The sequence below is a fragment of the Arvicola amphibius genome, chromosome 4 (assembly GCF_903992535.2).
Source record: "Arvicola amphibius chromosome 4, mArvAmp1.2, whole genome shotgun sequence".
Classification (NCBI taxonomy): Eukaryota; Metazoa; Chordata; class Mammalia; order Rodentia; family Cricetidae; genus Arvicola; species Arvicola amphibius.
In genome coordinates, this window is record NC_052050.1 from 92,582,712 (window position 1) to 92,596,633 (window position 13,922).

General features: G+C 46.2%; 1 protein-coding gene across 2 annotated transcripts in view; it reads right to left on the minus strand.

Annotated features, from left to right (window-relative positions):
* Adcy9 (adenylate cyclase 9) overlaps positions 1 to 13,922 on the minus strand; it is a 119,953-nt gene that overhangs the window by 18,350 nt on the left and 87,681 nt on the right. The window contains exons 4-7 of one of the 2 annotated variants that reach the window (XM_038325774.1): positions 6,266 to 6,427; positions 5,098 to 5,315; positions 3,459 to 3,561; positions 792 to 1,000 (exon numbers count right to left, since the gene is read on the minus strand). In XM_038325774.1, coding sequence (XP_038181702.1) covers positions 792 to 1,000; positions 3,459 to 3,561; positions 5,098 to 5,315; positions 6,266 to 6,427 — 692 coding nt within the window. The remainder of the gene's footprint in view (positions 1 to 791; positions 1,001 to 3,458; positions 3,562 to 5,097; positions 5,316 to 6,265; positions 6,428 to 13,922) is intronic. The other variant, XM_038325775.1, reaches the window with a different exon arrangement.

Below are 13,922 nucleotides of genomic sequence, written 5' to 3' on the forward strand. Positions count from 1 at the left end.
TAAAAATTATTTTCAATTAAAAAAATAAAATGGGCTGGCTGTCTTTTTATTACCAAGCTGTGTGAACTTGGTATGCTATCGGTTTTAGATCCTTGTCACAGATGTGACCTATTATTTCTTCCCACTCTTAGGTGGTTTTTGTTTGTTTTGAGACAGGCCTTGTGTAGTCCAGGTAGTCTTGAACTTGCTAAGTAACCAAGATGGCTTTGAATTTCAGGTTCTCCTGCCTCTGTTTCCAAGTGCTAGGATTATAGGTGTGTGCCACTATGCCAGGTTTCAATGGTATTCTTTTTAGCACATTTAAGAACCTTTATAAAGTTCAGTGTATCTGTTTCTCTGGTTGCTTGCACGTTTGGTGTCATTTCTAAGCAAGTGCTGCCTATTCCAAGCTCAGACATTTGGCACAACTTCCTCAACTGGGCTGGTCTGGCTCTTAGGTTAGCAGAGACTTCTGCTCTGCTGCTGTCTGTCATGTATTCCTGTTGCACTTCTTCCTCCCTTTCTTCTTTCTGAATGTCTCACGTCTCCTTTTAATCTCTCATTTAGGAGACCCAGGGTCCATGAGGCATCAGCTGGGCTGCACGGGGACTGACCCTCTCTAGTGTCCCACCTGGGTGGAGTGAAGGTCGGTGCCCACAAGGAGGATGGAATGGGGCAAGAGGGAGAAACAGAAGTGCCTTCTCTTCAGATGCCTGTCCCCTGTGCTGGTTAATCAGTTTTGCCATCAACTGTGGAGCCAGAAGGGGGAGCTAGAGGCTAAGCATTGGCGAGTGACTCCTCGTGGTGCATACCTGATGGACACGACTAGGGACAGCACCTCCAGCAGCAGGTCTGCACCAAAGATGGCCAGGGCAGCGGGTGGGGGTGGAGTGGCCGAGGCTCCGTACTTTAGGAAGCAGGTGATGGAGAGGATCAGGAACACTGTGGTGGACAGAAACACATCCAGGAGGGAACTGAAGGTGGCGCTGGCAAAAGTCTTCACAGGAGAATTCTTTATGACCTGTTTAGAGCAGGAAAGAACAGGGATGAATGGACCCACAGATGGCAGGAAGTAGAGAGTGAGGGACAAGACCAGGCACTCCCGACCAGGCATAGGCTGGTGCATGCTCCAAGTGGATCATCTCCTCGTGACCGCCACATTTAAAGACAAGGCAGAGAGAAGCAGCAGACTGAAAGACAAGCTACTGTCCTAGAGACCAAGAGTGCACATCTGGAAAGCCGTAGGTGACAGAGGTGTCCAGTAAATGGATGGATGTGAGGGTCAGCTTCATGGGAAGACAGGCAGCTAGAAAAGCAGCAGTAGTGGGGAAGTCTCCAGTCGTGGATTCGGAGCAGAGAACCTTTATCAAGAGAGCCTTCCAGGGTGGGGATTATCTGTTGTTCCTCCAGAGGACCTGGGTTTGATTTCCCACATGGTTGTTTAAAACTATCCATCAATCCATTTCCTGGGGATCCAATACCCTCTTCTGACCTCCATGGACACACGTGATGCACACGCATATGCACATGAAAGCAAACACACAAGAAATTTTAAAAAATTGAATCAATTTTTTTTAAAGAGATAAATCTCTCTCTCTCTCTCTCTCTCTCTCTCTCTCTCTCTCTCTCTCTCTCTCTCTCTCTCTCTGTGTGTGTGTGTGTGCTGCTCTGGGTTAGCTGGGTGCTGGGTGTAGGGTGGACATGAAACAATGCCTGAAGGGAACTGGCAGCCTGACCGTGGAATACCAAGCACAGGAGACAGGGCACTGTGTGATTTACTGAAGCGGCACATGCATGTTGCCAGGGAATTAGGAGGAGGAAACTGCTACCACAAGATGTGTCCAAAACGTGACCAGTTCCAAACCCCTGCAGGCCCTCACAGTGGCACCATCTCAGTCAGGAGGAGGCGCCACTGCTCCTTGTGTGTGGATGGAGGCTAAGATGGCTTCCCCCAGGGAACGCAGGGAACCCAGGAATGAGAGCCAGATAAGCTGACTCCCAAGTGCATCCCAGGTCTGTCTTAGGATGAAGAAACAATGTGTAGACAGGGGCTGCGGAGAACATAGCACACTGCTGATGGAGCTTTGCGTTCAGCCTTGGCAGCAGGGGTCAGGGATGAGGGACAGGAGGGTGTGGGAAAGGTCTGTGAGCAGCTCTCAGTTTAGTGCAAGTTCCTTTCAGGCCAAACTGGCTAGGTTCCTCAGCCTCAGACAGACCCCAGGAACTGCGGGAGGACTTGGCCTTGGGGAATGAGAGCCCTGTTCGTCCAGTGTCAAGCCTGACCTCACCTGAGCAAAGTGGGCATAGGCTCTGCAACGGCCTCGAGTCTGGCCTAACTTCTGAGGCTCCCTAAAAAGACCCATGATCTTGGAGGTGATGCTGCCACAGTGTCCCCTCTGCAGAGGCACATGTTTGCCACTGCTCTCTCTGGAATCTAATTAGCATTCTGGGGTATGAGTAGCCAGGGCTTGGGCAGAGAAGACTCAGGTCAGCCATTCTCACCTAAATACCAAGGTCTCCCAACTTTTCCAACTCTTGGTCTAGAGTGCTAAGGCTCAATACTTCTTGCTTTAGGCAAATACCTGCAGGATTTGTGTTTGGAATGTTGGATGACATTCACTGTCCAACGGGGGCAACAATTCTAACCACACAAAGCAAAGATTAGTCATATCTTGTACATCATGGGTTGGACATAATCAAGATACAGATTTGCCCAATAAGTAAGCAGAAGCAGAATGAAAACCCTCTTGGTCCTGGGGTCAAGTGATAGTGCCCTTTTGGCTCTGGGACACTCAAGTCAGGCCAAGGGAAAGAGCTCCAGTCAGGCTCCAGGTTCCTCCATCCATTCCTTCCAAGCACACCTGCCGAGTACATCTGGTGTGTGGGCTGGGCTGGGATTTAGAGAGCACAGAAGCAGAGAGCTGAGTGTTAGGTCCAGAAACCATGGGGTTCCAACAATGGGGTGCACATGAAGAAGAAAGAGGGCGCAGGGAAATAAGACCCAGCTGGCGTCAAGGAAGGTTTCTTGGGGAAAATGATGTGTAGGCTGAGAGGAACGTTAACCCCTTAACTCAAGGGCTCTAAGATGGTGTAAGTATGAACCCCGTATTTTGGATGAAGGTACAGACCTCCTGATTTTTTTGGTCCCATTTCAGAGGGTTGGAAGTGACAGCACTATGGGGAGAGAAATGCCACCAAAAACTCAGAATAGGTGTGACCAGGCATCCTTCCAGGGTAGGGGGCAGCCATTAGAAGACCAGAAACACCAGCTATGAAGGAAGCAGTCTGGTGGGGTGTGGCATGGCTTTAAGATAAAGGAGCATAAAGAGCCTTGGTTTTCTCCCTGGCAAAGATAAATTCACATACAGTTCCAAAACAGGGCTTCCCGGTTATGGGAAATCAACACCGGCCTCATTTTCCTGTCACTTGGTAAAGCACAGATGAACAGTGTCCCATGTGAGGTCCCAGGAAGAACGTACCTCTTCCTGGTAACTGGTTCTGTAGGATCGCTCCAACTCCGGATCCAGGAAGTTCAGGCTGAACTGATTGATGGGTGGCTTGAAGAAATAATCTTTCATGAGGCTGGAAGACACAACCAACGCACCCCGTCAACAAGCAGAATCAGTCTCCGGTGCCTCTCCCTGAGCACATCACCAAAACTAACTCTGAAAGCCACTGCAAGACAGGTGCTGTTTCCATCAGCAGACCTAAAGGAAAGCCCCTTGGGTCTCTAGACACAATCAGACGCTGCTTCCCTCTGTTAGGATGACAATTCACCACGATCACCACACTCACTATTAGACCCTGCTTCAGAACACAGTCCACATATGCAGGACTGCCGGACAGAGAAGGTAGCACTTTTGTCTTGTGAGACATCTTCTCAGAGAGCCAGCAGATCTGGCAGATCTTGTCACTGACAGGCCTTCCACTGATTCGGAGGAGTCAAATGAAGGCAGTTCCAAAAGCTTCCTGTCATCCAGAATATTGACAGTAATTACACCTCAAATCTAACAAGTTGTTACTAGCAGTCGGTGTTTACCACTGGGGTAATTGCGGGGCTATTGTCAGATACTCAGAGTGCAGGCGAGACCTGAAAAGTGATCGTGCTCAATGATTTTAATAGCTGAGAAATCAAACCTGATTTATGCGATGCATTTATTCTTTTGTGGACTGTCAGCATACTGTAATGTCCTTGTTATGATCTGGAGAATCACTATCAATTTAAGGGAACACTGGTGTGATTTCAGAAGGTACTATGAATATGGGTATACTCTCTCCCATATCCAGTAGCCATCAGCCTGACATCATGTAAAGCAGAAGAGCCTCAGATGTGGTATAGAGTGGTGCACGTCTTCCTTTTCTTGCTGCAGACTGGATCCTTTTCTGTGAAGAATATGCAATAACGTATCCTCTCAGACTCAAGAGAGGGACATCTGTCCCTGCACGCTGCTCTGCCGGCCTTTACAATGACAGAGGGAAAACGACACAGCAGCTGCAAAAGGCTTTTGGCACCTACACTTCAGCATTTGAGTGGCAGAATCAACACTGTTGACGCTGTTTGGCTGTTCTGAAACTAATATTGGGAGTTCCTGCTTCTGGGTCTCACAGAAAATGTAAATGGATGTACAAGAGAGTAGTCAGGACAGCTGGCAGGAGAGTCCAAGTTTAGCTTCAGTTGTCAACCTGAGATAATACAAAACAATTAATAAAAAAAAATGGGCAGGTGAGATGGCTCAGCAGGTAAAGGCATTTGCCACCAAGCCTAACAACCTGCATTTGGCCCTAGACTTGGCCTCCAACATGCATTATACTCACATGCGGGGCACACGCACTAAAGAAATATAATAATAATAAAGAGAGAATAAAGAAAATTTAAAAATGCCAAAAGATGTTAGATCAGGCAAAGTATATAGTGAATTTCAAGTTTCAAATTACCTCAGAATAAAAATAAAGTAATACAATTACAACAGAGGACAAACTCATGGACTGGGATAACTCAGAGAAAGAGCACAACTCCTGCAGAGTCTGCCACCATCGCAGGCCACACAACTGCAGACTCTGCCACCACTGCAGGCTGCACAACTGCAGACTGCCACATTGGTGTTTGCGGGGTCTTACCTGTCTTCTTTGATGACATCCACAAAGTGGGCATCAGTTTTCTCACGGATATTCTTGAACCTCAGTGGGAGGAGGGCTGACTGGTCCAAGCTCACACCTGCCCACCGTCCCTTCTCCTGCAGGATCTCACACAAGGAGGTCTGGCTATTGGTGAGCTTCTCCTCTGGAGGAGGGCTCAGGAGTCCGTTCTGGGTTTTGGAGTTGGGTCCTCCAGAAGCCTGCCTCAAGACAAAGAGGGAGGAGCAGAGGGAGTGAAGTAGTTGCCAGGAGCACACACTGTTCTCACCCAGCCCCCGGCATGCTGGAGCCTCCAGATGGAGGACTGGGAATCTATTCCCACCCAACATTCCACTTCTCCCCTAACCCTGCTTTGCCTGAGGCCCTGCTTTGGGACAGGACATGTCTGGGTGTTTGGCAGCCAGAAGAAAAAAGAGGTCTTAGAATATCCATGATGTGAAAAAGACCAGCGTAACACAGAAGAGGGCTACAGGGAAGGTTAATGGCTTCCCCGAGGAGGTTCAAGGAAGGTTCTGGGAAAGGAATACCCAGGCTTCTGGATAAAGAATGAACAGGACTTAGTTTGGGGAACCTCTGGCTATGAGAAACATCCCATCTGAGTCCCTTGCTGATACTGGCAGAGGGAGAATGACAGAGAGGGGTCCCAGGAGGCAGTTTCCAAAGTCTCCTGAAGCTCTTTGTTCAGGCTTTACTCTGTTTTCACCCCAGGCCTGCCCTGGCCTCAAAGCTTTGGCTCCAGGCTGTCAGCTCTGCCTCAGGAGCCTCCTTCTAGGGTGCATCTCTTACCTGGAGGAGTCACTTTGTCCCCTCTGCACCTTGGCATTCTAACAAATAGAAAGCCCAGCCCATGGCCCGGTAACCCAAGCCTTTTGAACTGGTTGCCCCTGAAGAATCACATCCAGTTCTACTTTACATGGGTTGGCTCTGACTGGACTCCTTTTGTTGTTTTATTTTTCTTCAGTGCTGGGGATCAAATCTAGGGCCTTTCACATGCAAAATACATGCTCTACCTTCACTACTGAGCTGGACTTCCAGCCCCTCCATCACTTTAGTTACTGGTCTATTCAAACCACACCTAGAAGGCATGGAACGCTATTACCTAAGAGAAGCTATTCTGAGAACTAAGAAGTTGACGAGACAGGAATGTCACCTTAGGTGGATGCGCCAGGAGAGGTACTGACAGGAACAACAGCCATGAGCTTGTTACCTTGGTGCCGGTCTTAGGCTCGTCTTGACAGCCATTTTGCACAGTTCCTCCTTCTGCACCAGCTTCAGATTTAGGAGCAAATGTGATTCCACAAGAAGGGCAAGTCTGAGAGAAAACACAGGGCATAGGAATATACTTGCAAAATACCTTCCTGATACACAATTCAAACATTCCGAGGTTGTTGTTACAACCTGTATTCACACAGAGATGATGGAATCAAGGGGAAGGCTCATTGAACCACACAGGTTCAGGAAGACCTAGGAACAAACTGGCAGAACAAAATGAAAACAAATCCTACACACAAACTCAGTGCAGCACAACCAAAAGGAAATACAAATGCCCATTGACTTTGATGGATCAACCACCTGTGCTCATTCATACACGGGGCTGTCACTCAGCCATAAAAAAATCAAACCCCCAACACCTGCTTCCACACACACAAACCCCTGACACACTATGCTTTTCTTAAAATTAGATTCATAATTTAAAATTAAACAATTTCCTATCTGTATATAGTACATTCTGATTACTCTCAGTCTCACTCTTTATCTCCCCCCACTCCTGTCAGTCCCCCCCCTTCCTACGAATCTCTTTCCCATGTTCCCATCTTCTTGCTTTGTGTTGTGACCCACTGAGTTTATCTAGAATCATCTGTGTGACCATGGGTTTGGAATTCTCCACTAGAACCTGGTGAGTTAGTTTATCAGTGGACAGACAATGGCTCACCCTCTTCCAGAATCTGTCGGTAAGCCACTGGGTTCAGCACGGAGGGGAGGGGAGGGGAGAGCCCCATGAGCCCCACCCCAGCCACTGCTGACAAGGCCAATACTGTGCTTGTGCTGCGCCAGGACAGCGCTGCGGTGAGCTCCTTCCTGCAACAGCTGTGTCCATCCTGCAGCCCAGAAATCCCAAGTTTTAGGAAACTGCTGACCCAGGAAAGCAAAGGTAAGACTCGGTACAGGCGGGCGAGAAGGAGGAAGTCTCGCTCTCATATCCAGGAGCTTCGAGTCTCAGCTCAGTTGCTCACTACCTGGGAGACCCCTCACTAAAACCATCCTACCTCAGGACCCTCATGTGTAAGGCGAATGTAAAAGCCTTTCTTGGAGAGACGTTTTAAGGAGCACAGCCTAGCACAGTTCCCGGAACTCACTCTGTCCTGAACAGAGTCACTTCTACCGTTAAGGTGACACAGAAGCCTAGGGACTGTCACTGGGATGGCAATGGCTAGCTGCCAATGAAGACGATTTCTTCTCAGTGAGAACTAGTAATCACTATGATCAATTATGGAAGACTAGATATTATTGGGAAACTAAAAATACATAACACTTCATAATCTAAGAGCAAGAGTGTGACCCGAGTAAGGGTTCACAGATCAATGCTGCACAAATTAAAGCCTAAAAATCCTAAGGAGTTAAGTAGTTTGGGAATCTGATGTAATGCAGACTGAACATCCATATTCATCTGAAAGATGGAAATATGCATGCCAAAGTAGCTATTATTTAATTAGCATATCTGAACAAATACATTAACTCACAGGTAAAGCCTGCTTATATTCTTAAATTTCAACTTTGTGTGCGTATATGCTGGGGTTGGGGAGTATACAGGAGTCAGAGGGTAGCTTCATGGAGCTGGTTTTATCCTTCTATATTTAAGTGGGTTTTGGGGATCACATTCAGATTGTGTGGCAAGCAAGCACTTTCCCACGGAGCCATCCCAACGGTGCTGTGCTTACATTCCAAAACTCGTGTCTGCAAGACTGAATGCTCCCTTGTTAAACTGATTCAATGATTTGATGGTATCTCATATATCTCAGGTTAGTAGGGTTTTTTGTTTGTTTGTTTGTTTTTGGAGGGAATAAGGGTAAAGACAGGGTTTCTCTATAGCCCTGGCTGTCCTGAAACTCACTCTGTAGACCAAGCTGGCCTCGAACTCAGAGATCCGCCTGCCTCTGCCTCCCGAGTGCTGGGATTAAAGGCGTGCGCCACCACCGCCCGGCTTCTCTGACAACTTTTTTTTTTTTTTTTTTTTTTTTTTTTTTTTTTTTTTTTTTGGTTTTCTCTGACAACTTTTAAACATCAAGACTGGATAAGAGCCTTTCAGCTCAGTGGTTAAAGTCATTGACCCTGACATAGTGGTCCTGGCTCTACCACCTAATAGGTGGAAAACCTCTTTAAGCCTTCTTTTACAAAATGGAGTTTTGTCTACCTAAAGTATATTACTATAAGTGCAAACAGAGGAGGCACATGTAAAGTATGTCAGAATATTTCAAGAACAGATTTTTATTATTATTTTTAAAGTCATGATCTCAGAGCTGCAGAGATGGCTTAGTAGCTAAGGGCTCATGCTACTCAATTATGAGGATCACAGTTCAGATCCCAACACCAATGTCATCAGGCTCTCAAACACCTGAAATGCCAGCTCTATGGCATCTGACACCCTCTTCTGGCTTCCATGGGATGCCCCCCCCCCACACACACTTAAAGTAAAATAAGTATTTTTTAATACATGGTCTCACTATATAGCCCTGGGTGTTCTCAAACAGTCTAGTTCAGGTTGTCTCTGAAGTTGCAATCATCCTGCTCCTACACCCTGAGTGCTGGGATTATAGACATGTAACATCACACACAGCTTCAACGCAGCTTCATTCTGTGTGCCAGCTCTACTCGGGAGGTACTGACTTCACTGACCCTGAACATTTTGTCTCTATGGAGGGAACTGACTGACGGGTCATTTCTGCCATGGATAAAAGGCTGAACAAGTGGGAACAGGGCAGTAATGGGAGACGCTGTCTAATGGCATTCTCAGCAGGGTGGTACCAGGGGGACCTAGACCTGGAGCAGATCATTTTACTGAACTCTGAAAATGGGACTCTGCTAGTCTCCTTCTTTCTCTGCCACTTTCTTTTGGGGGGAGATTTTCTTGATTAAAAGTTTAGAACAGAAGCCAAGAGGAGTGGAGCATGCCTTTAATCCCAGCACTCGGGAGGCAGAGGCAGGTGGATCTCTGTGAGTTTGGGGCCAGTCTAGTCTATGCAGTGAGTTCCAGGACAGGCTCCAAAGCTACAAAGAAACCCTGTCTCGAAAAAAAAAAAATCTAAAAATTTCAGAAAAATCTACCCTCCCTGGGAAAAACGCTCTCCTGCCTCAACACCCTATTCAGTCTGGAGGCCCCTCTGTAGCACATCTACTATACACAATGGTGCATGCTTTGTCTCTTTCTCTACACCCCACAGCCATTTTCCTTTGACTGTTTCTCCAGTCTAATTTCAATCTGAACTGAAACATCTTATAACCCAGTTTTTGCTGAGCACTGACATAACTGTGAAACTTTCTCCACTCACCGAAAATGTCCATCTCTCCCCTGCAGCTGCTGGCATCTCCATCATTGCCAAGAACCTCCCACCAACCCAGACAAGAGCCTTTCCTATACACTTTGGGAGGCATGGCTAACTGTGGAGCAAGACTGGCAGACATGTTAGAGAAACTTCACTGATTTATACCCAGATCCCAGCACCCATACTGAAAAAGCTAGGAGTGGCCAGAGCCTGTAATCCTGGTGTTAGAGCTGGGGCAGAAAGCAGAGGATCACCGGGGATTACTGGACAGACAGCCCAGTCAAAACCCATTGTGCTTCAGATACAAAAAGATAAAAGCCTTCTGAAGACAGACAGACAGTTTGTGGACACTGGGGTTGACTCAAGAGCTCCTGAACCCTGACCACCATGGGGTTTTCCTCTGACTACCTTTCCTGTCACAAGGAAGGCCTTCAAATAATCCCAGCACTTTGATCTACTAGATAGACCCTGATCGCCTGAAATGACCCAAGCTGCTGTAATAGCCATCTAGGCTCTTCTGAGTGTTTTTTTTTTTTTTTTTTTTTTGTTTTTTTTTTTTTTTTTTTTTTTTTTTTTGTTTTTCGAGACAGGGTTTCTCTGCAGCTTTTTTAGAGCCTGTCCTGGAACTAGCTCTTGTAGACCAGGCTGGCCTCGAACTCACAGAGATCCGCCTGCCTCTGCCTCCCGAGTGCTGGGATTAAAGGCGTACGCCACCACCGCCCGGCTTCTTCTGAGTGTTCTACTGTCACATATACAGTAAAGGGAGTGCTACAATCCCCTAAACAGCATACCTACAGGCCAAGGAGTTTGCTGAGAGTCCCTGGAAACTCACCAAGAGCACACTTCGCCTTTCCCCTCCCCCTTGGTGGACATGGGCTTCGAATGGAGAATCATAACTACCTTTCTAACACACATGGGCAAATTTCCAACTGATTCTGACATGCTTCAGTGCATACACCCTAATTCCAGTCAGAATGCATGGCACAGAGTTATTAAAACAGGGTTGCTGTTTTTTGTTTGTTTTTAATTAAGGATATTTCCCACTGCAAGATAAATCATTTTGAAGTCAATACCTGTCCCATTTCATAAACGCCACAGGAGGGAATGAGGAAGCCTCTTTGGAGGACGAAACATCAGGGAGGTCCTGGATTTGCCTGTTTAGTCTACGGCTTACTAACTAGTTAGCAGAGTGTCCTGGTACTAGAAGCATCTTCTCCCATGATGTTTGTGTTGGACACTGTTGGCTGGAGTAAGGATGACTCTATGACAGCAAACATCACTGAGTTCTAAGTTCTTTGTGTCTCAATTTTTTTTCCTCCTCAGAAACACCCATGAAACAGGGACAAAAAGTTCCATTTTATACAAGAGGAAACAAGGCAGAGAAGAGAAGGGGCTCACCTATATATAGTGACACAGTTAGAAAGCCATAGAAGAACTATGAGCCCACGTTAAAAAAAAAAAAAATTGATCCTAACCACCACACACTGGGTTCTCCGAGTTGAGAAGAAGACACCAGGCTAACGATGCCACCTCTGGCCAGGGCTTTGTCACTTAAAAAGATGACGTTTGGGCACTTTCAAAACAAAAGATTTCTGCTGAGATATATATTAAGAGGTAAACGGAAATTAATCCTTAGGGGAAAAAAAAAACACAAAGCAGCAATTGCCACAGAAGGAAAAGTTCTACCATCTTGAGAACAGGAAGCAGACAGGAACACTGGAGGCTGAACCATGAGTAAACAACTCAGAACTCAGACACCTATCTCCCAGCCGCCCTGGACAGAACCACAGGCACTGGATTACTGAACTTTTCATGTAATTCCTCAACCCTACATGCTTCAGGACTGAAAAACTAAGGCTGGTTTTTAAAAAACAAAAAACAATCCAAGTAAAGGACAGATTAGATTCGGCTGAGCATGGAGCACAGACTGTAATCCCAGAAGCACAGACAGAGGGATCAGGAGCTCTGACCAGTCTGGGCTGCATGGGACCCTATCTTAAGATAAAAAGAAAAAGAAATAGAAAAAAAAACACAAAATTGTTACTATGTTGTGGAAATATTCCACAAGAAAAACAAAATGAGGGAAACATTTTGTATTTGGGGAAATTTCACTTACACATAGCCCTGCACATTTGATAACATTCATTAAACAGTATTATGCATATATTTCTACTTCAACTAATATTCATAATTTCCTTATTGCATTTTTGTTTATTTACGTGGCATGCATGTTGTGGCATGCCTGTGGGAATCAGGACAACTGTAGGAGTCGTTCTCTCTTTCCACCATGAGAGTCCTGGGGCCTGAACTCCGTTGTCAGCTTTGGTGATAGGTACCTTTACCTGCTGAGTCATCTCAGGGTCTTCAAAATTTCTTTAAAAATATTTTCTGACTTATAATTGTGAGAAACAGGGTCAAGTGTGCTGCCGCCGCCTTTGCTCTCAGCACTAGAGAGGCTGAGGCAGGAGGATTGTGAGTTTGAGGCTGGTTTGGGTTGTATAGCAAGACCACCTCCCGAATACCTTTCTGATTTTCAGTCCTTGGAAGAGGTAACAATGGCTGCTAATGTAGTCCTGTGGTTAGAGAAATCCTGTCTGTGCTGTTTGACTCAGAATTTCACAAGTCAACCAGACCAGAGTCCCCTGCACCTGTGTTCACCCAGAGAACGTACTGCACAAGGGAACATATTTTGCGATACATCACCTTAAACTAGGCCTCCTCAGGGCATACGGTCATAAATCCACAAGGGGTTTGCTTTCCTTGACGTGGTCACTGACAAAGAAAAAGCAGCCTGCTGAGGGGAAGTAAACAGATGTTGCATAGGATCCCAGGGCAGTGGAAGCTCCCATTAGGGCAGACACTTATCACTAAGGCAACAAGCCAATGACACCTGTTCAAGGCACTGACAGGTGTATTGGAGAAACTGGACCAATTTTACCAAATCTCCTACCTGAGAGGGGATCTTATAGGGCTGGCTACCATCTTCACTACCTTGGATGCAGACTCAGTGTTCTGTGTAATCACAGCACAGCTACCCAGTGCTCCTGATTCTCAGGATGAAGTCTGCTCACTTCTTGCTGGGGAGATGGGGCTGTAAGGAGGCTTCTGGCAGTAGCTAGTCCATCACATGGCCTGCCCTTTATCTTTCAGGTACTGTGTACTCCAAATGTGGGATCCAAATGATTCCAATGTCCTGGGACAGCTCTAGTCAGACAAATGCTGACCAAGTATCCAAACTACCTGTCCAGAACCCAGAAATTATACCTCATGAGCTAACTCATCCTTCCCTCTTGAAAGGGACACAAAGACCTTCTCTTTCCTCTCCGACAAATGTCTCGGCAGTTCAGTCGACTTGATGGATCCTATATTCCATTTCTAAGAATTCATGTTGTCTGGAAATGTGTGTATATCAATAGAACATGATAAGTAGTTTCTGCCCTTCAAATCAAAACAAATCTTTACAACTATAAGAAAATGGTCTTTTAATATAAGAGAAATCTGTCTTAAGGCATAGAATCCTAGAACTGCCAGTGTTTCATGGGGAACTCAGTCATGTGTGCCCAACAGGCAGATGAACACAAGTCATTAAATTTTGAATTTTGAGCTTTATTTTCCTACTTAAATAAGGCTCAGTTGGAGGCCTGGGGAAAACCATTTTTTTCCATATGCAAAAAGAACACTTTTGGGAAGCCACATTTTTAAATCCTTCCCTACTTGTGTTAAATCAGTCTGTTAAGGTGGGAACCCCTCCTACTGATGGTAAAGTACCTGTCCCCATCTCTAAAGTAGGCAGTTCAGGCAAAGTCAGATATGCTGACTGTCCTGCATATACAGGGGTCCACTGCCATCCTAGGCTTTCACCGAGGTTAGGAGCTCAGTGTTCATGTCTTTCTCCCAGGGGACACTGGGCAACGTTGGGGACATTTTAGGATCTGACTGAAGTGTTAGTAGGCAGATGTCAGAGATGGTGCTGACCATCCGGCTACATGCAGCACAGCCCCATACCAGGATTATTCGGTCCAATCTGTTAAGAAGCTTTATTAAACTAGTAAGGCACCTGACCACAATGATACATGAGTGATTTCAATAAACCTGGACACAGCAATGACCAGAAGTAATCAGATGATGGGCGCTTAAGTACTCCAGCATACTGCCACATTATAAAGCTAGCTTTATTTTTGTTTTTGGAGACAGGGCCTTGCTCTCTAGTTCAGGGTGATTTCAAACTCACAGTAATCCTTCTGCTTCAGCTTCTTGAGTGCTGGA